Genomic DNA, 22,813 nt, shown 5'->3' on the forward strand with positions numbered 1-22,813 from the left:
CCTGATTAATCACGATTAATCGCATTTGTACGTAAAATCCAAAAATGAATTCAAAAGTAGCATTTAGTTTCATTTTAAATGTGCTGCCATATGAATGAAAGTGCCATAACATTTGTTGTGCAAACACACTTTTAACATCAGCATCTTTCTGTAGTTTTTATGTAGAAGCCTCGCTCCACTGTCTGTTTCCTTGAATGACTTGCTGCTATCAGTTGTGTGTTTTGCCTTTAAGTGATATTTTAGACTGGAACTACTACGCTGAGAAGACAATTCAACTTGGCTGTGTTTACAGATGACTTTGGTTCTGTCGACTCCGCCGTCTGGAAGAACTTTAAAATGAAAACGGCCGAGTAAAAGTTCCGTACCCTTCTCCATGTTTGGTGGATCCGCCGATTACTTTCTTTTCCTGTTCCGCAGCAGACAGTAACAGACTTTTACAAAATAAAAGCCTGTGAGCAACAGACTTTTACAAAATAAAAGCTTGTGAGCAACAGAATTTTACTATAATAAAATAAATAATAAAACTCGCGCTAAAGCGGGATAAAATATTTGTCGGCGTTAAATAATTAACGAGTTAACTCGTTATTATCGCGTTAACTCGCCCAGCCCTAATATAAAGAGTTAAATCTATGAATCAGCAGCAAAGGCTTCAGAGGTTGCAGCGCCGTCTTTTCGTGTACTTCCTCCCACCAACGTGCCCGTTCAATTAGTTTTAATCTTAAATGGATGGACGAGTTTCCAGCCTGGGGCACGAAATTGTCAGAATCAGATTTTTCCGTGTAGAAAAAAAAATATTTACTGGATTTTAAGAAGTTCTGCGTGAAGATGATGCTCAGGAAAACGTCGGTTTTCACTTGCAGGGGCTGCAGGCAACAGTTAAAACTCAGGGACACGCTCACCATCTACAGTAAGATCATCAAACGGGTTCAGGTTTCTGAATCAGACATCATGGATTAGTCCATCGATTAATGCTGTAAGAAATACTTCTGCAAGAATAACTGTTTAAAAGAGCAAAGACGGACGTCCTAACATGAAACATTGGCTGTGTTCGAAACCGCATACTACATACTGCATACTCATCGATCAGACAGTATGCAGAGTGTTTACCCACAATGCATTTTGCTCCTGCCCGAGCCGAAATCAGCCGGCCTGAAGCTGATTTCGCTTAAACTCTAAACTCTGTAAACTTTAGCAACATTTGAAACATTTTCAGACGAGAAAGTAGTCGTTTAGATCCCCAACGTGTTGAAAATCTGACAAAATACCGGCTGTTTACAATTTTGTTACCACGAATTTGGCGCTACTAAAGCTAGCCGCAGTGAGCAACGCACTTCAGGTTATTTTCACAAAATAAAATACCCGTTGCCTTTTATCATAGGGAAAGCCATTACGATACAATTGGTGCTTTTGTTTTGAAAACAGAAAGTGAACCTACCCTCGTTGTAGCTAGCTTGAAACTGCCGTTTTGACAGGAAATGACGATCGGCGACGTCAAGTTACGTTGCATCTTGGGTAGTTTGAGTATGAGTAGTAACCAGCATACCCAACATTTCGGCGAATCTAGTATGCATCCGGGAACTTCTCGAGTACTAAAACTCGCTAACCCTAACGCCTACTACTCATACTAACTCAAAAAGTTAGTACGAGTAGTAGGAGAAGTATGCGGTTTCGAACACAGCCATTCACCTCACTTCTTTTGTCAGCCAACAAGCCGACTGATTCAAACGTTAACGTGAAGCGTTCCCTTGTGACTCGACATGTGTTGCTGCTGCTTTAATTCGCTTCCACACACTCTTCTCCTAAACTTTGAACGTGTTTAGTCTCTTTCTCCGGTTTCCTCCATCAAATCAAGCTGCTACCAACGCCGTGCGACAGTGAAAACCGTCCGTGTGAAACGTCCCTCAGTTGGAGTCACTTTTCGGCCGCTTGTAGGTGGTAACCCTGAACATCTGGCACCTCTTTCTAACTGTGTGTGTTCACTACTAAAGCTGGGCTAAAGGTGATCGTTTAATGTCTCTGGGAGTCGTGCCCACTACATGCCTGTAACTGAAGAAGGTTACTGACCAGCCGTGCGTGTGCCTTAGCTGATGTTAACAGGTGTTTGATAAAGTCGTGACAGTTGACTTACGAGGCAGCCGTGCGGACATTTTGTTCACTTGGCCTTCGTCCTCGTTGTTTGTCTGCAATTTTTTTCAGACCCGCGTTAAAAAGCAACAACGGATGGAAACCAAATCTCTCTTCTTCTTTGTCTTTTTCTCTGCGTGTTTCCAGGAGGCCTGAAGATAAAGTGCGAGTACATGGCCCTGCAGGAGGGGGTCCTGTGTGAGGAGGCGCTGCTGCTGAGCGAGACCAACGAAGACGTCTCCGTCAGGGTCAAAGTTCAGGCCAGGGTCATGGGTGAGCTTGTTTGATAATGACCCACACCATCGCATGAATATGGCCTCTTATGATGGATTATAACACAGTTTTATGATTAAATTTACAGGTTAAAAAGACGTTAAATATTTGAGAATCACTTTTAAATGACGGGAGATTCTCATCATATGGTTTCAGGAATTTAGTTTAAATTAAAAAAATTTACCCTGTGGAAAATGAGCACAGGTGCATTGTTTGGTCCATAAAATTATTTTAAAAAGGACATATTTCCAGCTGCAAACCTTATATAATGTTTTTGAATAATTTCTTTGTAACTTAAAAACCCAAAGACATTTAATTCACCAACGCATAAGACCAAGAAAATGGCAAATTTGTTGTAGAAAAATGATGAGTCGATCAAAAAAGTTCACTTGTTTCATGATTATTACGCAATTTATTAATCTCATAGTCATCAAAGTCCCATTTAGTAGTATTTTGGTAGACTTAATGCAGTATTGTAGTGTTTTTGGGGGTTAAATAAACATAGTTTTTGTTTTCTTTGAGTTTTTTTTTCCAACCAAGGTGAAAACTGCGCTCTAAGACTTGTTATTTTAACATGTGGAAATCTCATGTTTCTGCTGGTTTTGTTTTTCCTGGTTAGTTTTATGTATTTTTTAAAAAAAATTGCAGATTTTAAGCTTACAGATGAACCCAAACCCTAACCTGCCTCATTCTAACCGGTGCGCTGCTGCCCCCTGCTGGTGACTTTCACCTACAGGACATTTTTTATTAAATTCAGTCCCTGCAGATTCTCAAAACATTTAAATTTCTCCTCAAATACTTTAATAATGGAACAATAAAAGTATGAGAAATCACCAGAGTTTTTATGGCTCCTAAAATACAAAGTAAACCATCCCACAGATGTTAGAATCAAACACACTCTGGTGTGTCTCCTAATGTGTGGAGGCTGTAATAAATTTGCATTTTCACCACTTATCTCAATGTCAGAGGGACTAAATTAGATTCTCGGCATCTGTGTCAGCAGATGGAGAATTAGGTAAAGCAAGTGTGTGTGTGTGTGTGTGTGTCTATATGTTTTCCATCTGTGCTTGTGTTAATAATATAGATGTCGTGTGTATTTCTGTGTGCGTGCGTACAGGATGAACAGTTACCGAGGGTTTTATTTTCACTGTCAGAGCGTGGCCTGAACATCTGTCCAGATGTATGTGCAGCTGAGGCCTGGATGAAAACCAGATTAGTGGATTAAGCTGCATCTCCGCTACTGGAGAACAGTCTGAATAAGGGAAAATTATAACAATACGCAGCAAATTCAGCCTTCAGTTTACTTTAAAGTCAACGTTTTCTTTCAAACTCAACCAGAGATAAGTTATATGATGTACATTTAGATGTTTTAATGCTAATCTGTGGTTTTGTTGTACCCTATCAAAATGTATGAACAAATAGGAGGGGAGGGGAGAAAAGAGTGATGCATTGGCCGGGAATCGAACCCGGGCCTCCCGCGTGGCAGGCGAGAATTCTACCACTGAACCACCAATGCACAGATACACGCCATTGGCGCCCTGCACGGCCACGTTCTCTCGGTTCTCTGCGTGGAGACGAAGGGAAAAGAAGTTTCACAGCCGTTTGTTCTGTTAGTTATTCTGTATTTGTTTATTTATTTATATTTTAGTCATGCAGGATTCACTAAAACAGACGTGTTTAAAGGTCACCGTGAAGGGTCATCGGTTTGTTTTAAGGCAGCGGGAATAGTGAACAGTCTTCAGTTCGGTTGGTTTTGGGACATGATTAATGATTATGGCTTTGCTGCGTTTGGGGCTGCAGGCCTCCAGGCGGCGGGGGGGGGGTTCCTTCTGGGCGGGTCTTTAACTGCCTGTAAGCCGACACCTCCGGGACGAAAGGGGGCAGGAGCCTCTCAGTCAGTTCTACCCCTGGAGCTCCAGACCAAAACTCTCTTTTAATTTGGAAACTCAACAGCAGATTATTTCCTGAGCAAGAAGAGTGTCAGGAAATTTAAACATGAAACATTCATTGGTTTATTTTTAAGAAAATGCAACAAATTAAAGTGTTGTGCATGATGTGGACGGTATTTTCCCTTCTCAAAGATGTCCGATTAACTGTCCGAGTGAAACAGGGCGACCACTGAGCGTTGTTTCAGCCCTTCTGTTAAACCCTCACAGATCTTTTTGTGTCATTTTCACTACAATCGAGCTCTTCTCCAGCTTCTTTGAAAGTAAGAGATATCCCATCGATCGTCTCCTTTCTCTGCTTTCCTTTTCATGCGTTTCTAAAAGCTGCTCACACTGTTTTATAGTCCATGCACCAGAACGCTGGATCAGATCTACCTTTTTTTTTTTTTTAATGGCTGAATAGTTTTACTGTCGCATGTTTTCAAGCTCGGAGCTCCTTTTTCCACTCATTTCTGGGAATATTTATAGAATCATGTTTTCTTTTTTGGTACATTTGTCCTCCAGGGAGAAATGTCGGACAACGTAATCCTCCACATTTTAATGACCGTTTGCTCTCTTTGAGCGACTTTTCACGGCGTTTGGAACAAATACAAGCGCTTGATTTCCCACACGGTCAGAAAACAGCAAATTATCCAGGCTCGACCATTTTGAGCACAATCGAATGTAAATGTGTTTTATTTATACAGCCCTTTACAGACAATCCTTACGGTGTAACAAAGTGCGTTACAGCAGGTAATAAATAAAGAGAAGAATAAGTAAAAACAATAAAAGAATAGTGAAAGCAATAAAATACAACAAAATCTAATAAGATAAAATAAGATAAAAGTGTCATCATACTACTGGGTATTAAAGCAATCCTAAATAAGTAGTTTTTTAGCCTAGATCTGAAGAGGCCCAGGTCAGAAATAAGATGCAGCTGGATGGGGGGCTTAGTCCAGAGCCTGGGGGCAGCTTTGGGAAAAGGCTCGCTCACCCCAGGGTTTGTATTCTGACCTGGGCACTTCCAGCAGAAACTGATCTGTTGACCTCAGAGCTCTACCAGGACTGTTAAAAGCTCAGATAAATACGACGGGGCGAGGCCGTTAAGAGCTTTAAAAACAAACATTAAAAATTTAAAATCAGTTCTATAAAGGACAGGAAGCGTATGGAGGGAGTTAAGAACAGGAGTGATGTGCACACGTCTGTTGGTGTTGGTTAGAAGACGGGCAGCAGCGTTCTGCACCAGCTGAAGGTCGTAGATTCAGTGATAACATGCTGAAGTGTGTGTGTGTGTTAACTCCTAGTGCTGACCGGACCACTTTTCACCTGTTTTTAGTTCTAAGGAGGTCCAAACCAGCATCTGATTAACTTAGAAAGCACATTTAAAACGACCACGGTTGACCAAAGTGTTGCAGAGAACGAAATATATGATGTATAAGCAGATTAAAAGTAAAAAAGACAACACCAGGTAACATCACACAGAAAAAAACCCTCCTTTAGAAGAGTGTTAAAAATACCATAAATGCTAAATGCAGTCAAAGGAGAATAGAAATGTCTTAGGGCATCAGTTCTGGAGTCGTTGATAAAGTGAAGAAGAAGGTTAAGGAGGAGCCCTGGAAATCTTTTGTGAGGTCCCTAATCTTATTTCTAAAGTCCCCGACTTTAAATCTGTTGGAGAAGGAGAAAATTAGCAGAAAATTGTCCTACTTTAAGGCTGAGTTATACTTCTTTTAACTGCCCTTGCGCTTGCGTCTTGCGCGTATGTTAATGGCTCGAGACGTTTATACTTCATTTTGCTTTGTCGGCGCTTGCGTGTGCTGCGTGGCGATTCACCGCAGGACAGTAGGTGGAGGAGCGGGTTTTTTCAATGACAAGCCTACTACGATGAAAGGAAATTCACCGCCAGGACCTCTTCGAGTGGATTCATGCTTCTTCTTCTTCTTGTAAATAGCCGGTATTTTGTCAGATTTTCAACACCTTGGGGGTCTAAACGACTACTTTCTCGCCTGAAAATGTTTCAAATGTTGCTAAAGTTATATATTTACAGAGTTTATAGCTTAAGGGAAATCAGCTTTTCAGGCCGGCTGATTTCGGCTCGGACAGGAGTGAAGTGCACTGTGTGTAAACGCTCTGCATACTGTCAGATCGATGAGTATGCCGTTTTCAAGTAGTAGGCGGTTTCGAACACAGCCAGTGGCTTGTGCTTGCGTCTTGCGTAAAGTTTAGAAAATTGAGGTGACACACGCAAGGACGCAAGGACGCAAGGGGGGGCTTGCAACCGCGCAAGGGCTTGCGTTGCGTCTTGCGTTGCGTCTTGCGTTACCGACTATAAACCAGGCTTTATGAGTCAGACATCCTCGGAAAATTCACATGAATCAACATTCATGGATCTCAACCTCATGAGGTTGAGATCTTAGCCTTGATCTGCAAAAATGAAGCAGAGCCTTCAGCAGGAGCTGCAGATATTCTGCCTTTCTGGACTCATGAGGGCAAGTTTAACCCCTTTAATGTTTGGAAAATGGAAAAAAAATTTCTTTGCTTCATTAAAAATCTCCTTCAGGCAAGAATGAAATGAATCGGTGTCGCTTCACTTCGAGCGATGGCGCAGGTTTACTGTCCAGAAGATTCCATAGAGTCACTGAAAAATGTGCTCAAACAAACAGCAGAGCAGACATTAAAGGGTTAATGTGTCTGATACACAGCGGTGGGTAGAGTAGCCACAAATCCTACTCAAGTAAAAGTACTGGTACTTCAGAATAATATGACTCCAGTAAAAGTAAAAAGTAGTCATCCAAATAATTACTTGAGTAAGAGTAAAAAAGTGCTCGGTGAAAAAACTACTCAAGTACTGAGTAAATGTTGAGTAACGTCTGATTTATTTGTTAACACAAGCATTCAATCAGACAGACAAACATACTAAATAATCATCTTTAGGCCAATTAGAGTTCATCCAATTGATAAAATAAATTACAATTAATTAATTAATTAATTACAAAATAGCTTAAATAAAAATAATCCAGGTAAATTCAAGAACTTCAATAAAAAATAAAAGAAACTTAGGAAATGTTTAAAACATATGGAACCTAAAAAACAAACATTCACCAAAAAAAAGCGAGTTTAGGAAACTTAGCGCTACATGTTTCCTCAAGTTAGATGTTGAGTTTCTGCTGAAATGTGCGTTTGTTTTGGTTGACACAGAAGACACATAAAGTAGCTGCTGTTTCTCACTCTTTGTAAGGTAAACATGCTTTCAGTATGAGGCCTCGTCTGCGTCTTCATTTCCCACCGTTGATTCTGACATTTTTCATCTGTTTATTTGTTTGTTTGCTACTACTGCTAATGCTAAAGCTAACCCGTCCCGCCGCTGAGATTGAGTATGGTCACGTGACCAGACTGCACGGCTGCGTCTGATTGGTGAAACACAGTCAGGTGGTAGAGCCTTTGGTGGAAGTCTCTCTCTCTGTCAGAATAAAACATTAAAATGAGGCGTACACGGGGGGATAAAAATAATGAGGCGTAGAATACCAAAGAGGTAAGAAGAAAAGTAACCAGCTCAACTTACTCAAGTAAATGTTACGGAGTAAATTCAATTGAATTCAATTCAGTTTTATTTATATAGCGCCAAAAACAACAAATGTCATCTCAAGGCACTTACATAGTATAGTCCAATTCAAGCCAATTGGAATTCAATTCATTGTAATCATAATTATTTACATGTGTTTGAGATGAAAACAGCCCATTTTCAGCTGTAGAAGTCTGTAGAACATAACTTTAAACAGTTTGTATGTGTTCAGAGATCACTGTGGTTAGATAAAGAGTTCTGTTTTACCTCCAGATCGTCACCACGGCACGCCCATGCTGCTGGACGGGGTTCGCTGCATCGGCATGGAGCTGGAGTACGACTCCGAGCAGAGCGACTGGCAAGGATTCGACTAAAACCTCAAGCCTCTGCTCCAGCAAACACATCCACGGTCACACACATCTGCCATGTCAGAGGTGCACAGCCCACCTGAATGCATCCCCCAGCCATCCTCTCACATAGATAGAAGCTTGTACTTTGATTTACCGTAAACGTGCATCAGATAAGCGCGGCGCCGGATCTCAGCCGGCAGCCTCAGAGTTCAGTGTTGGACCCGGCTGAAGGTTTCATCCTCAAAGCATTAAAGATGGGAGATGCTCCTCTGCTGTGGCTCCATCACAACGGACGTTTGGCGACTTTAAGCTTCTTTCTCCAACTCTCCCGCCCACTTGATGTTCAGTTAATGTGTGTTTTCTCAGGTGAGCCTCTAGGGGGCAGCAGCAGATCAGTCCAGCCTCAGATCCACCCCGCAGCAGGCTGAGCTTCACTTCCCTCCTCTCCTGGATTTACAGGCTGAAGAGTACACCAGGGCCCTTTTATGGGATGAAAAGCTTGATTCTAAAGAAAGAAACTAACGTGAATTCACTGTAATTGAAGTAGAAACACATTTCAGCGTCTCATTTTAACCAATAGGGGGCGCTGCAGACCACTGTACAAGGTGCCGCTCCCGTCTGAAGGAATTTCTAAGCAAACTGCAGCAGTTTGGTCACGTTTCTCTAACCCGAACCCTCTTAAACGGTTCCGTATCTCCGGTCTTTGATGTTAAATACATTTAAGGAGCAGGAACTGACTCTTAACTTCAGCCTGCTTGTGTTTTCTCTTACTTTTCCCAGGCTGTTTTCTGATGGAGTCAGTAGTGTTTGGCGGCTGCACTGCTGGAGGTTTGGAAACATTAAGCCTCGTTGTCCTTTCTCCAGGACGACGGCACTAATTCGTTGAAATATTTTAGCTTTTTTTTTTTTTGTTTGTTTTTCCCCTCATTGAATGAATCTGTCTCCAAAAGAGGCAATGAAACCAAAAGTTGAGGTTAATTCTTGCTACCAAATCCATCTGCTGCTGTGCTGCATATTCCTCATGAGGGAAATGATCAGCCTTGGCCTCAGAAAACGCCAAAACCAAACAGCAAAACTAATCAAACACAATCAAAGAACACACCGGACAGACTTTAGTTGTTTTACTGGTGTGAAATAGAGGGAAAACGGGTGGATTTGCTCTTTTGCTTTTAGAAATCTGTTGGAAATGTCATTATTTTGGGTGTTTTACTGTCATTTTGACCAAATTACGAAGCCATTTATCAATCGGTTAATTGTGAATTTAATCAACAGTGAAGATAATCTTATTTCTTTGGAGCCAGCCAGTTGAATAACGTTTTGCTTTGAATTCATAAAGTCTTTCAGAAACACTCATGCGACACAAGTGCCTTTCATTCCACCGTCCAGTCCGTCTCTTCACTCCGCTTTAACCGTCTTTTAACCACCCGACAACAAGTCTGGTCGGCCTGGAGCTGAAGTGAGCGTTGGACTGCTGATGAATGAAGCATGTCTGCCATCAGAGAAGCAACAATCTGAGTGTTGTTGACTTTGCAGTCCAGCATGGCACCTGCCCGTTTGAAGCCTTTTTCTGGTGTTAAATCCCTCTTCTTCCTCCAGCTCGTCTCAAACGGGTGCGTCCCACCGTCCTTCGGCTGCTTTCAGCTCTGATCATTTACATTTGTGCTCAATGATCAAGTGCCATGATGTGACTGCACGTTTGTTCCCTCATAACATTTCCTTCTCGTGGGTCGGCTGTTTTTGTCTTTGGTCTCGACTGCGTTCGGCCTTAAAGGAAACAGCTGAGTGTGCGTTTTTTCTCTTCATTTCTGAGCTGATGAAACCGGTTTAATTGATGTTTTTTCTTCGAAGCGTTTTTAGGTCAAACTCCTGTCGTAGTGTAGAACCGAGCAGCTTGATAGGTTAGCGTTTCATGAATGTAGCAGTTTATTTGTTGATATCTGCTTCCCGTGTGTGCGATTTGTATTTTTTAATGTCCAAAAAAATGAATAAACAAGCGAGTGTGTTTGAGTTTAGTGTCTTTGTGTCGTCTGTCAGTTCATTGCAGGAACAGTTGGTGGCGGTCTCCGCCTCTGCAGCAGCCACATGTCCTGCACGAGGTGCAATGCCACGTATTTGGTATCTTAAAGCTAAGAGTGAAGCAAAAGGGCTTTAAAGGTTCGTTTTCAACACTTAAAATGAATGTTTTTGTACAGTTTGCGTCACAGAATCTGAATCTTTTGTCTCATATGAACACTGAGAGATTTTTGCTAGTAAAGACTCAGTAAAAACAGTTTTATGTATTAAAACTCACGTCAGCCTCTTTATGAGGTCAAATTAAGCCCTTAAGCTGTCAGAATGCAGCTCGTTTTATGTCCAAAAACTATGTTTAACACCCCAGAAAACTTTTAATTGAAATTTTGATAGAAAGTCTGAACCTGATTGTCTTTTAAATTTGTAACTTTCCTAGTTTTTTTTCTCAATTTTACCCTTATTGGACATCACACTCATTAATTTATTGGCTTTTTATCTGTCGCTTTTTAATTTATTTGATATTTTCCCTGCATTTAATCTGTAGGCCTGTTTACATGCTGGTTTTGGGGTAAAAAAAAAAGCCGATTCACCTCTTTTTTTTTTTTTTATTGTTTTTTTTTTTTTGCTCTGCAGAGATTCCCAGCCGTATTTTAGGCACTCAGCCCACCACCTACTGGCTTTTTAAAAAGAGGGCAGGCTCTTCTCTGTGGGGATAAAGATGTCCCTTATTATTCAGTAAACAAAAAAGTTAAAAGTTGAGTTTTATCTGTTAAATGATCTGTTTCCCCTCAAATGATATGATGATTATGAATATTTCACAGGCAAAGTGCTGAGCTCTGGTGAACTCTGGAGTTTCTGTTATTGTCAAACTGCAAAAAAATAAAGAGGAATGGCTTTTTATTTCTTCCTGGCTCATCTCCAGACATTATATAACCAGCCTCTGCAACTAGGAATTAAAACACAACTCAAGGCTCCACCAACATGTTTCATACGACGTCACTTTTTAAAATTCCAAGCTTTGTGACGCTCAGAGGTGATGGTCGGTCGTTTTTGACGAGCTCAGAAAGAAAGTCATTCTGTTTTTTTAAAAAAGAAAAAGACAGTTTGTGTCCTGAGCAGAACCAGGACACATCAGAGCCCAAAAATCAATGCAGAAACAACCATTTTTCTTGTCTTTTTTCCTTTTCTCAACAATTTTCCACAGAGCTGCACAGATTTATAAAGGAAAAAAGTGATTTTTTTCTTTTTTCATTTGTAAAAGTAAAAAATGTTCCAGTTGGGAAATCTGCGCTAAAAGTTGATTTCATTTATCAGAAGTTGGTGCGTTATTTGGCACCAGGAGCACAACAGCAGCCTGTTTGCAGGTCATACAGGCTCTGGATACACAGCAGCGTTAATGCACTGTGATGTGGGAACTAAGCTGAACTGTGTGAGGCGTGAACAGGGCCCCAGTTCTGATATTATTCGGGGGTCGTGGTCGTATTTGCGGTGCTGCGCTGTGTTTGTCTTCATAAGGACGCAAACCAAAGGGAAACATGTTGGAGGGCAACACGGAGCAAATCGCGACTGAATTTTGATGTGTTTTGGTCAGAAATGCGCGGGGCTCAGGGAAAATAAGGGGCCACATTTGTTCTAAATGGACTGTAAAGACTAAAGTTTTGTCCCACCAAATACATCCTTTAAGTCTTCTACAAACTGTACGTTAATGTTGATCAGTTTGGTTCGTTTATTCATTTCAAACTTTTGACCTTTTTGCGCATTTTAGCAGCTATCAAAGAGAACAGAAACGCAAACTCCCTTTTTTTAGGAAGCGTGGACTTATAAGAGAGGATTATTGTCAGATTTGAGAATTCATTTTCCATCAATAACGGTTTTGTGCTTTTTATCAGGCCACCATATTTCGTTCTTAGGTTCAGCTGTGCTCGCTGGTTGCTGCTTTCTATTCGTTCAGTTGACTTATTTTCCTTATTTGCAGAGAAATTATTAGTTTTATTCTGTTTGACCTTAATTATCAGACACTGAACACTTGTACCATTAGGGAATACAGATAAAAATACTCCTAAAAGTGAGTGAAAGAACCGCTAAAATAATGTTTACCTTCGCACAGCAAACTCCGCGTTTAGGTCGCAGTCTGTGCGTAATAAACCTGTTTATTGGGCCTTAAAGCGCTGGTGAACGCTGTCACACTCGTGCGTATTTTCCAGGCTACATTCAGCCTCCGACCCCGCTTCTTTCGTCTTCCCTTAAAGCTTTTGTTGCGCATTTTTGCTGCAGCATCACCGAAGCCGCTCCACGGCGTCCACCCAGAGTTCAACGCTTTCCTGCCACCTTATATTAACAACAACAAACCCTTCAGAGACGCGTCTGCAGTGTCGCGCGCTCTGCTGTTGGAAATGAACGCACGACGCCGCGTTTTCTGGAGACGTCTCATAAGAGCCAAGGCACCGCGGCGCTTTGGGAGACAGAGACGGGGTTAGGCGGGTTGGTTCAGGGGGACTAACCTGCCTGTAACCCGCACTGTGAGCACTTCAAGTCAAAATTATTGAAACTTTAACTCCTCCACACGTGGCCAAATGTTTGCCATTCCTGCACAGATTTGTCTGGGGCTTGTGTGGGTGTGTGTGAACTCTGCGTGGCCCTGTGCCCTCGCGCTGACCTGCGGGATTACAGTTATCTCTGCTGATTGATCTGATTGATCAGATTCATCTCCACGAGGCTGCAATCCAGCCGTTTGCTCGGAGGGTGGAGGTCGGGGATGAGGTGGTTGGTGCACGGTGTAGATAAACAGTTTTCTTTGTTTTGTTTTTTTTTGGCCTCGTGGGCACGAAGTAGCCCAAGTGAGTGGAGTTGTGCGTCTGTAGGCAGCTGCGTCATGTGACACCAAACACGCTCCTTTATCTAGGCTACAGTTATTTCACGGAGCCGGGATTTTAGGTACAACTGAGGTATTATTTCACTATAATTGGATTTGAAGTTTAGAGATTAGATTAGTTTAGATTTATCATAATGAGAGAAAAAAACATTAAGAGTCCAGTTTAATCTTTCCCTGTAAAGGTAAACACTCAGTGGAACCATAATTTAAGAGTGAAATCCACCTTTAATGCTGTTCAACTTGTGCTTTGTCAACAGAGGACACAGTCATATGTTATATGAATGCATCATATGATATAATTTCATGAGACTGAACAGTGTAGGTCAACCACTTTATAAAGTTAAAGTAAATACGTATCAAATAGCAAAGGAAACCTGAGAAATGTCCGAAATGTTAAGAGTGTAAAATAGAATAAATGTATGCTGCCTTCCCATATAATTGAAGAAGCTTATAGTTCCTCAAGTGAAGCTTTAATATGTTACTAAGATGCTTAAATTAAACATTTTCGGGTTAAAACGCATCTTTTAAAATGTTGCTATAATACAAAACGTCTAAAATGACCTGTAAAAGTCTTATTTTCTAGTATGGACCGTTTCAAAAGCTGCACAATAGTAGCAGATTTATCATCAAATTAAACCTGATGTCGTGCTTTGGGTCAGTATCGTGTTTAACTTTCTATGTTATGGATGATCTATCCATGTAAAATACACCCAAAGACTGAATCCGACGTGCGAGCGGCGCTCCGAAATCTGATTTTAAAGGATTCTGGTTGTGAATATGTGAAAGCTGAGGGTGAAAATACTGAAGAGGAGGAGAAAGAAGAAGAAGAAGAAGCAGAAGAAGTGTATGTGTGTGTGTGTGTGTGTCTGAGTGTGTGTGTGCCGGTGCGCAGCAGCAGCAATCAGTCCCCTCTTGTCTCGCTGCTGAGTGCAGCATCTGATTGACAGTTTCTATTCATCCTCGGTGAGATTAGGCCAGCTGAAAGGAGTAACGACCCGTGGATGTGTGCAGTAATTACGGCCTCGAATAAGAAAAATAAAGGACAAAAAAACCCACACAGACACGGCAAAACTATAATTATATAATCCCGCTCAGAAAGCCTTCTTTCCACCGCGTTTTCAGAGATGTTTCACCTGTGAAGAGCAAATTCAACCCAGTGTTTCAGTTGTGCCTCCGACTGAAATTATCTCACAATCACAACAAACTGCAGGCTGCACCATCAACATCAAGCAGGCTGCTGTTTGACAGAGATTTGCTCTGCACATATACAGTGAATGACTGTGGATGAGCCGTTTTATCTTCAGCTGAAAACAAACAGTAACCTCGGTGCGTCTTCTGTTCATCGCAGAGCTCGTAAATGACTTTTATGTGTCAACAGTTGATTTAAAATCGCGCTTTTAAAGAGCGCAACTCCCCGTGTCTCTGCGTGAGGAGGGACCTGTTAAAGCCGAGTTTCCCTTCGGCTCTTTGGCTGCTTTCACACGCTGGTTTGTGCAGTTTTCATATGTTAGTCGTAGGAGGACGGTGAAACAGATCAGTTTGAATTGGATTAGAACTAAAAAAAGAAAAAGCTGAAGCGGCTTGTGAAACCACATTTATACAAAATAAAATACATGCGGCCAAAACTCAGACTTTTAGGGTTTCCCGGCTCTCTGTAACAAAGTGACACTCAGAAAATAGTAAAGTCAGGCAGGAAAATGTGGTTTAATTTGCTCATTTTATTGTCTCTTCTGCACTTTTAGCCTAGTTTTTATTTGGATTTTTTTTTTGGGGGGGGTCATTTATTGCCACCTGAAGTAGTTTTTCCTGGTATTTACAGGCTACTTTGACAAGGGTTGTTGTTTATCTATTCACTTAGAATCCTGTTTGTGGGATGTTCTCGTGCGTAAAAGTGCTGCACAAAGCTGAGTTGAGCTGTTTTCATGGCGTCTGTGTTGATATTTAGGACGCCTGTTCTCTTATGAAGCAAGAAAGCGAATTTTTTATTTTTCACTTTGCATGATAATTCAACCAACGAAAAGGAAACATTTGCGGATATTATTTTGTGGAACGTTGCAACTGTTGCTTTGGGATCGTATCTCCATGTGGAAAAGTTCAGGCCCGTGACTCAGTGAGTGAGACCTAAACGCGTTATTTCTTTATTGTAGTAGAAGTTTTGCGCCCTGCAGTTGCAGTTGGTCGGACAGCAGAAGTGGTGACAGTCAGTGGACCGGGGGGGGGGGGGGGGGGGGGGAGAAGCTCACGACCATCGTCTCATGTCTCCGTGCCGGGTCCCGGTCCGCAGCGCCGCTCATCCTCTTGTCAAAACGTGCCCTGCCTGGCGGACCAATCAGCGACGACCGTGCGTGGCCAGGAAATGACGTAGGGCGCCTCTGCCTCTGTAAAACACACCGTGTCACCACAAACATTATCCACACATCTCTCATCTCCATCCTCTCTGCTCTGTTTGTGAAGGCGGGGTGCATCAGCCGCCCCGCGCGCAGACGTGATGTTTCATCTCTAAAGCAAATCATTATATATAGGCTATATATATATATATAAAAAAAAAAAAAACAGTTTCAGACTTCAGTTGTGAGCATTTCCCATTTCCTGACACTCCCCTACTGAAGGGTTCCAACTCAGACATCTTCTCTTGCGCGCTCTCCCAAAGCAGAGGACCACCGGCCCCCTCCACGCGGCCACCTCTCAGGCAGCACTCTGATCAGGGACGGGCAGAGGCGGCCGATGCGACCGGCAGCGCAAACCAGGGAAACTTTCCTCTCTGGCTTGTTTCACGGTGAACTGTGACCGCTGCTGAGATTTTTTTTTTCTTCCTCCTTCCTGATTTTTTTTTTCCTCGCGCCGCCTCTCACTTTATTTCTACGTGGGTGAGCAGTGTGTGAGTGTGTTTGTGGCACCTCCCCGCTCCTCCATAGATCTCGCTGCCCCCTTGTAGCTCGCAGGCTTCACCATGCTCTTCTACACCTGCTGCTGGCTGCTATAGTTAAAGTAAGAGCCCGAGCTTTCTCCCCCACCCCCCCCAAAGCCGGCTCACCCTTCCTTCTGGTTTGGACTCTGGACCGCGCATCATGCCGCCACACCTGAAGCGCAAATCGGTGCCGTTGCAGGACCGCAAAGTGTCTTTGTAAGTGGATCTACTTTTTTTTTTTTTTTCTTTGTCTCTTTCTGAGGGAGAGGCGGGCATGCTCTCCTCGTCTCTGGAGAACATTTGCAAAGAGAAGAAAGTGGAAAGAGAAGAGTGAGTGGCAGCGAGCGGAAGGAGTGAGAGGTTCCCTTTGAGACTGTAACTTAGTTGTAGATGTTCGATCAGGCCACGACTATGGGCGATGGGAGCCACCGCTGTGGACCCAACCCCCTGTGCCCGGACGGGATGGAGAGCAAGTGCCGCGCCGAGATCGGGAGCAGGTCCCCGGTGCAGAGCTCCACCGACACGCCGGGGACATCCGCGTCCACGCCGACGTCTTCCAGCGAGGACGGGCACGACAAACTTTTGGGAGTGGACCCTGACTACTGTCGGAGGATATTAGTGAGGGGTAAGTAGGCGGAATAAGAGTCTCAGACTAACTCCCTGGGAGTGTGTTTAAGTATATTTCTGCGTTATTTTTTTAATCCAAAATTATCACAATCACCAATAATTAATTACTTTTAATTTTAGATTAATTTCAGGCATCTTTGCAGAAACAGACACTAATTTTATTATCTAAAAAAAAAACAAAAAAAAAACATAATAATCATTGTTGCTGTTTACAGAAAAAAAGTGTAAAAACAAATGAGGGAAACTGTTAATTTCTTTAAAAAGTGAGACTGAAAAATTAGAAAGTTGAGTGAAAAGTTGAGTCCAGCAACCATCAGCTGGTGGTTTTAACCAGTAAAATAAATACAGCAGATTTCAAATAGAAGCATGTTTAACATTTTACTCTTTTCCAAATGAGCTTCAATTGTAAATAAAGTCTCTTCGTAAATTATTGGCTGATTATCTTTTGTGTATATCACAATATAACAGATTGATTGCTTTGATCAATAGTAAAAAACGACAGTTGTACTTCAGTTAGATTTAAAGTTTTTTTTTCTTTCTCTCCTTTATAAATGAAAAATATTTGTATTAAAAGTGTTTATGTGAGCAAATGTTTGAAATCAGAGAAAATAATTCACAGAGCTGCAGGCAAACTGAGAAATAAGGATGAATTAAAGATAAGAATACATCCACAGTCACTTTAAAACATTGTGTGTGTGTGTGTGTGTGTGTGTGTGTGTGTGTGTGTGTGTGTGTGTGTTTGTGTGTGTGTGTGTGTGTGTGTGTTGCTTATCAACTACTGACTGTATTTTTTTTACAGTGACTTAAAAAAAGTGTCTAAAAGCAAATGATTTAATTCAGATTTGAGTTCACAGCCTCCTGCAGGAGCTCAGCAGAGAATTTTTTTAAATATAAAATATCATAACATGAACTGAATTAAAATAATAAAATAACAAGCAAAACAAAATCTGTCATTAATGTTTATAATTATTATTCTTACAGTTTGTGATTATCGGTTGTTTTCAAATAATATTAAACATACAATTAGTCTAAATTGGTTTGTATTTAATTGACGCTTTTGGCTGAATTTTGCTCAATTAAATGTGCAGAAATATAAGGAAGGAAAATATAAATAAAATACAATTTAATATAATATAAATTATCAGTTAATTTCAGCTGTGTTTTAGTTAGTTGTGATTATTGCAGCACAAACGCAGAAGAAAAAATGAGAATTTCTGCAGTATTTTAAAATATTTTAAAATATTTGTGCGTGCAGTTGGTGGATTGTTTCTCTTTTGCCTCGTGAGGTTTGTTTAAAGAGGCTTCAGAGCTCCTCTGGGGTCAGAATCCCCCTTTAAAAAGCAGATACAGCGAGGCTGCAGCTATAGCAGAGATATGGACACAGCCAATATGTCGGCCCCAGCTCTGGGCTGCGGGCTGATGCTGGAGACGTAATGGCTGCTCGCTGCTCGCAGTGAGCGCGTTGGCGTGCACAAGCAGCACATTTAGCCTCCATCAAGATAATCTCACAACCAGGGTATTTTTAAGAGCAAACGACGCGGAGGGAAATGAGCGAAGAGGGGGAATTCTATTCAGCTGAGGGGGATGTGAATGTTCTCCAGAGCTCCGATCAGCTCCAGCAGAGCAAAGACAAATAGCAGAATTCCTCCTTTTAGATGTTTGTTATTGTATGTTCTGGTGTTTATTTTATTTTGATCATGCTCGAGGTTTTGTACCCACGTGTCAGGTTTGGCAGGTAATTCATCCCGCTGTTTATCCTGATTATTTCTGGACCTCAGACGCCTGAAACGGAAAGTGCATCCTTTCAGAGGAGATGCGGTCCAACCTGGACGCTGCAGCGCCGCGTGGCCGCAGATCTGTGGCGTCCTCGTGGGGCGGAGGAAGCCTCCAGGACTGGCATGGGGCCTGCTTTTGGCGAACATTAACACCCAGTTCGTAGTGAACAGCTGCTGTATTGGGATTTGTTTTTTTGAATCTGGGTCTGAGTCCTCCGGCTTTTTTTTTTTTTTTTTTCCTGCAGAGCGACCGGGGTCACGGGGAGGTCAGCAGGTCGGGCTGCAGCCGCTGCTTTCCTCCTCTGCTCGCTTCGTCATGTTATTCTGCTCTGAGGCCGGGGAGGAAATATTTGCAAGCTTCGCGGTGCACGTTTGTGCTCTTATGGGGAGGTTTGAGCTGTGCACGATGCGCAGAGCCGCTGTGCGTGCGTAAAAATGCAGAACGCGTCACGTCGCTGAGGCCTCGGGGCGGATAAAACACGAATGTGTGTGTGCGCGCGCAGAAATGCTCGTATTTAACGCTTTTCTTTTAAAAATGTTTTAAATAATAAATGATGACGTTTTCCCCTTTAATGCACCATCGCGCTCATGTTGGAGACGTACGCGACCGTTTAAAATAAGTAAATAAATAAATGTAAACTTTATTCACTTCCTGCAGGCCCACGCGAGCCTCCTACAGAAACGCAATAGGCGCTCGGTTCAGAATCGGTTTGGTTTCATCTTTAATTCAGGAGTCTTCATATTTTATTCGGGTTGCATATTTCATGAGCTCAAAAACCTGGATAAAGAGGAGGTCTTGTAGGACCTGCGCGTCCACTCAATGTGATAAATAACGAACAAATACCCCCGGCTACAGCGCGTCCATAAAGCCAGAGACCATATGGAAACTAAAAATATCGCATCGTGATTTGTTTGTTTTTTTTCTTCTTTTTTACGACGGTTTTATCTGTGCTTCTGAATCCGGGACATGATGTAATTTAAATCAGGATATTTCCCCCCTAACTTCTCCAGTAATGGATTCATTTGATCATCTTTGTTATCTTAAATATCCCCCTGATTGGCCACTTTTATACAGACCAGTTTAAAAGCTGAAAAGCCAATTAAAGAACATTTCAAATTAAATTGGTTGTAAAAAAAAAATCAAAAATTAAAACGTGCTTGAAGGCGTCAAAAAAAAAAAAAAGAAAAGAAAGAAAGAACACGCTTAGTGGTAGTTTGTTCCACAGATAATGACGCACGCGCTGCTCAGAGCTCAGCTCAGATCTGTGGCTGCTCCACTCTTTGGGGAACACGTCACAGGCCAGTTTTTTTTTTTTTTTTTTACAATCGGTGCGAATCAGGCTTGAAAACGATGGAAACGATCCTTTTTTTTTTTATTATCTGAGTGGAGCAAGTTTCCACGATGGTAAAACCACCTCTCCGATGCTTTTATTTGAGCTTTAGTGTCACGCATCAGGACGTTTTTACTCCCAGACACTCAAACCTGACTTGTCCTGTGGCAACAGTGACGCCGAGGCGCTGAGCCTAAATTCAACTGATGCTACTCATCCTAATCCACAGAAACGAACCCAGTGTTGGGAAATGGGTTCAAAACAGAGGAAACTGTCGACATGTTAATAATGAGAGGGACTTTCTTCCCTTTTTGTTTGAGGATAACTCGCGCAGTTGCTCATCCATCTATTTGTTTTTGCCCCTGAAGCCATAAGCCTGTAAACTCTGCTCATGAATATTACATCAGTTTGACATCTTATTGGCCTGGGTCACTGGAGGAGTGTTTGTGTAGCCTGAACCTGCTGAAAAGTTGCTCATTTTATGTTTTGGTTGCATTTTACTTCTATTTCTAGCAGTGTAATAATAATAAAATGGTAATAATAACAGCCTTGTGTCAGTAAACACTGACATTTACGCGTTTCCCCCCCCTTTTTATCTCTGGACAGACGCCAAAGGCACCATCCGGGAGATCGTCCTGCCTAAAGGCCTCGATTTGGACCGGCCCAAGCGCACCCGGACCTCATTCACGGCCGAGCAGCTGTACAGGCTCGAGCTCGAGTTCCAGCGGTGCCAGTACGTAGTGGGGCGCGAGCGCACCGAGCTCGCCAGGCAGCTGAATCTGTCAGAAACGCAGGTGAGAGCGAAACAAAGGCCAACACATAAAGATAGCAGGCCACTGAGTGCGTCAACGCAGGTGGTTTTTACTCGGAGAGAAATATTCAGCACGGGCTCAGGTGTGCGTGGCGGCTCTGATTGGCTCCTCAGCCAATAGGAGGGAGCGAGGCCCCGCCCAGTCTCTCAGTTGGCTTCACAAAGTCGTCAAAAACGACACAGAGAAACTTGATAAATGACAGGAAACAACGCACCATACGTCACTTCTGCGTAAAAAACTGATCATCTGGTGAATAAAATGTCGACCCCCCCAATAATGTAAAAATTCACGACGCTACGAGCCCAACCCCCCTCTGCTTATTAAACTATGAAGACATGAATATCATAGTTTTAGGGGGGGGGGGGCAGATGGCGGGGGAGAGGAACATTTTATCAGGTGTTGTAGGTGATTTTGAACAGGAAATGCATCTTTATTGATGCAGCTTTATTAGATTTCAGATTCATGTCGAAGGCTGTTTTATTGTTTATAGTCACAGATTGTTTTTTTTGTTTGTTTTTTCAACTTAAAACCTGAAAGTGGACACGAGCTGCAGTGAGAAAATGCTCATTATACAGGTCTGCATACTCCAACCTCCCTTTGAATAAATATTCCAGCAGTAGGAGCCCGAGTAACAACATGGATCTTATGTCTGCAGAATGAAAAGAAACTGGAGTTTGTGACCAAACTACAGGCGCAAAGGGAAATATTCTGAGGTTAGAAGTGGAAAAGGCTGTCAAATTTGCGAGTAAAATTTTTGCTTGAATCTTGTATCTGTGTGTGCATGGAAAGCAGGAGGCTCGTGCACAGGCCTCTCACGCGCTGCAGACCTCACCATTACTTGTGTTTAAAACAAACAAACAACAACAACAAAAAACACACCTCACTTCCGAGAGGTGAAACAAATGTCACCTCCAATCACACAGAAAACACTCTTAAAGGTTAAGGTGTTTTTTTTATGTGCGAGTGTGCGGGGGGTTCTGGAGCACAGAGCATCCACTGTGCCCCTCATTAGTGCTGACTCTGGGGGTGTTAATGGGAAGGCCTCAGCTTCCTGCTGCTGCTGCTCCGGAGGAGGAGGAGGCGCAGGCGCGGGGCCGCTCCGGATGGCTTCATGAAGCTCTGAAAAGTGTCTGCTGTGGCCTTCAATGTCTAAATCAGAAAAGTCTCTCCCACAAAGATGTAAAAATACCAAACCACTTACGCTGCAGTTTATTAGTGCCACGTGCAGCGTTTATACGTGATCGAAAGGCTTTTAGTTTATCTTGGCTCGCTTCGTGGCGCGTTTTTAAGCAAATGCGCCATTCAAGGCTGAGTTTGCGCAACCAGAGATTATCTCCCCTCAAGGAGGGCATGATGGTGTCTGATGGTGTTCCGTCTGATGGTGTTTTCACTTCATTACAGACGGAATTACATTTTCATTACCTAACAAGGTAGCTGTTCTGTCTATCTATCTTGGCCAAAATCTGGCAAAACACATTGTGCGCTTTACCTCAAAGCAACACGTGTTCAAGGCCTTTGAACTTGGGCTAACGTGTGCACGCGCGCGTGTTTGTGTGTGTTAACTGAAAAAAAAGTCCATCAAACATTTGATGAAACTTAATAAATTAAAATTCTTCACATGCATTTGCAACCAGCTTGTAAACCATATCAAATGTAACTGCCGTAGTTTTGTCTTTCAGACCTTTTTCTCTAAACTTTAGTTCGTATTTTACGTCTCTAATAAAGAGTCTGACGTGTCACTTTTACCAGAAGAATAAAAATCACAATATCTAAATTTTAAAGTTTTAAAACCGAAATTTCAAAGAAACTTTTCTTCCTGTAGTGAAAGAAACAACGTTTGAGGCACTAAAGCGCAGCAGGCTCGTTAAGCTCCATTTAAACGTCAGTTCACATGATTAAAAAGCAGTTTTATTGACGGGATGTTTGATAGGAGAGCGTTTTTACGGTCTGGAAAAAATAAGAACACAAATTGCATGGGCCTAACGTGCAAATTTAGGCGCATTTGCGTGTAATTTCTGCGCATTTTGAAGCTTTTCGTGTGTCATGTTAACGGACACCTGAAATAGGAAAAGTTCAGTGCAGACTCTCATTCCTCAACAGATGGCAACAGGACGAAACACGACACGCAAAAACGCGCACAGTGCGTCGTCCGACTTATTTAGATGCTGTTTCACGAGTCCTGACTGCACAAATTCTAAAAAAAAAAAAAACTAAAACTCGCAACTTTGCACATTTGAAATGGTG

The 22,813-nt window shown here is 42.2% G+C and overlaps 3 protein-coding genes and 1 non-coding gene across 4 annotated transcripts in view; 2 read left to right on the top strand and 2 right to left on the bottom strand.

The window, feature by feature from the left end:
• Positions 1-10,241, top strand: part of adisspb (adipose secreted signaling protein b) — a 41,926-nt gene extending 31,685 nt beyond the window's left edge. The window contains exons 5-6 of the mRNA XM_075451246.1: positions 2,272-2,397; positions 8,158-10,241. Of these exons, the coding sequence (XP_075307361.1) occupies positions 2,272-2,397; positions 8,158-8,258 (227 nt within the window). The 3' untranslated portion in view covers positions 8,259-10,241. The remainder of the gene's footprint in view (positions 1-2,271; positions 2,398-8,157) is intronic.
• The window catches only part of LOC142369519 (Fc receptor-like protein 5), a 366,062-nt gene that overhangs the window by 170,000 nt on the left and 173,249 nt on the right, over positions 1-22,813 (bottom strand). The window lies entirely within an intron of this gene.
• On the bottom strand, positions 3,843-3,913 carry trnag-gcc (transfer RNA glycine (anticodon GCC)). Its single transcript has one exon. It is a non-coding gene; the product is annotated as a tRNA-Gly (tRNA).
• vax2 (ventral anterior homeobox 2) overlaps positions 15,548-22,813 on the top strand; it is a 29,975-nt gene continuing 22,709 nt past the window's right edge. The window contains exons 1-2 of the mRNA XM_075451239.1: positions 15,548-16,649; positions 20,364-20,551. Coding sequence (XP_075307354.1) covers positions 16,415-16,649; positions 20,364-20,551 — 423 coding nt within the window. The 5' untranslated portion in view covers positions 15,548-16,414. The remainder of the gene's footprint in view (positions 16,650-20,363; positions 20,552-22,813) is intronic.

Source organism: Odontesthes bonariensis, chromosome 19 (genome assembly GCF_027942865.1).
Source record: "Odontesthes bonariensis isolate fOdoBon6 chromosome 19, fOdoBon6.hap1, whole genome shotgun sequence".
Taxonomy (NCBI): Eukaryota; Metazoa; Chordata; class Actinopteri; order Atheriniformes; family Atherinopsidae; genus Odontesthes; species Odontesthes bonariensis.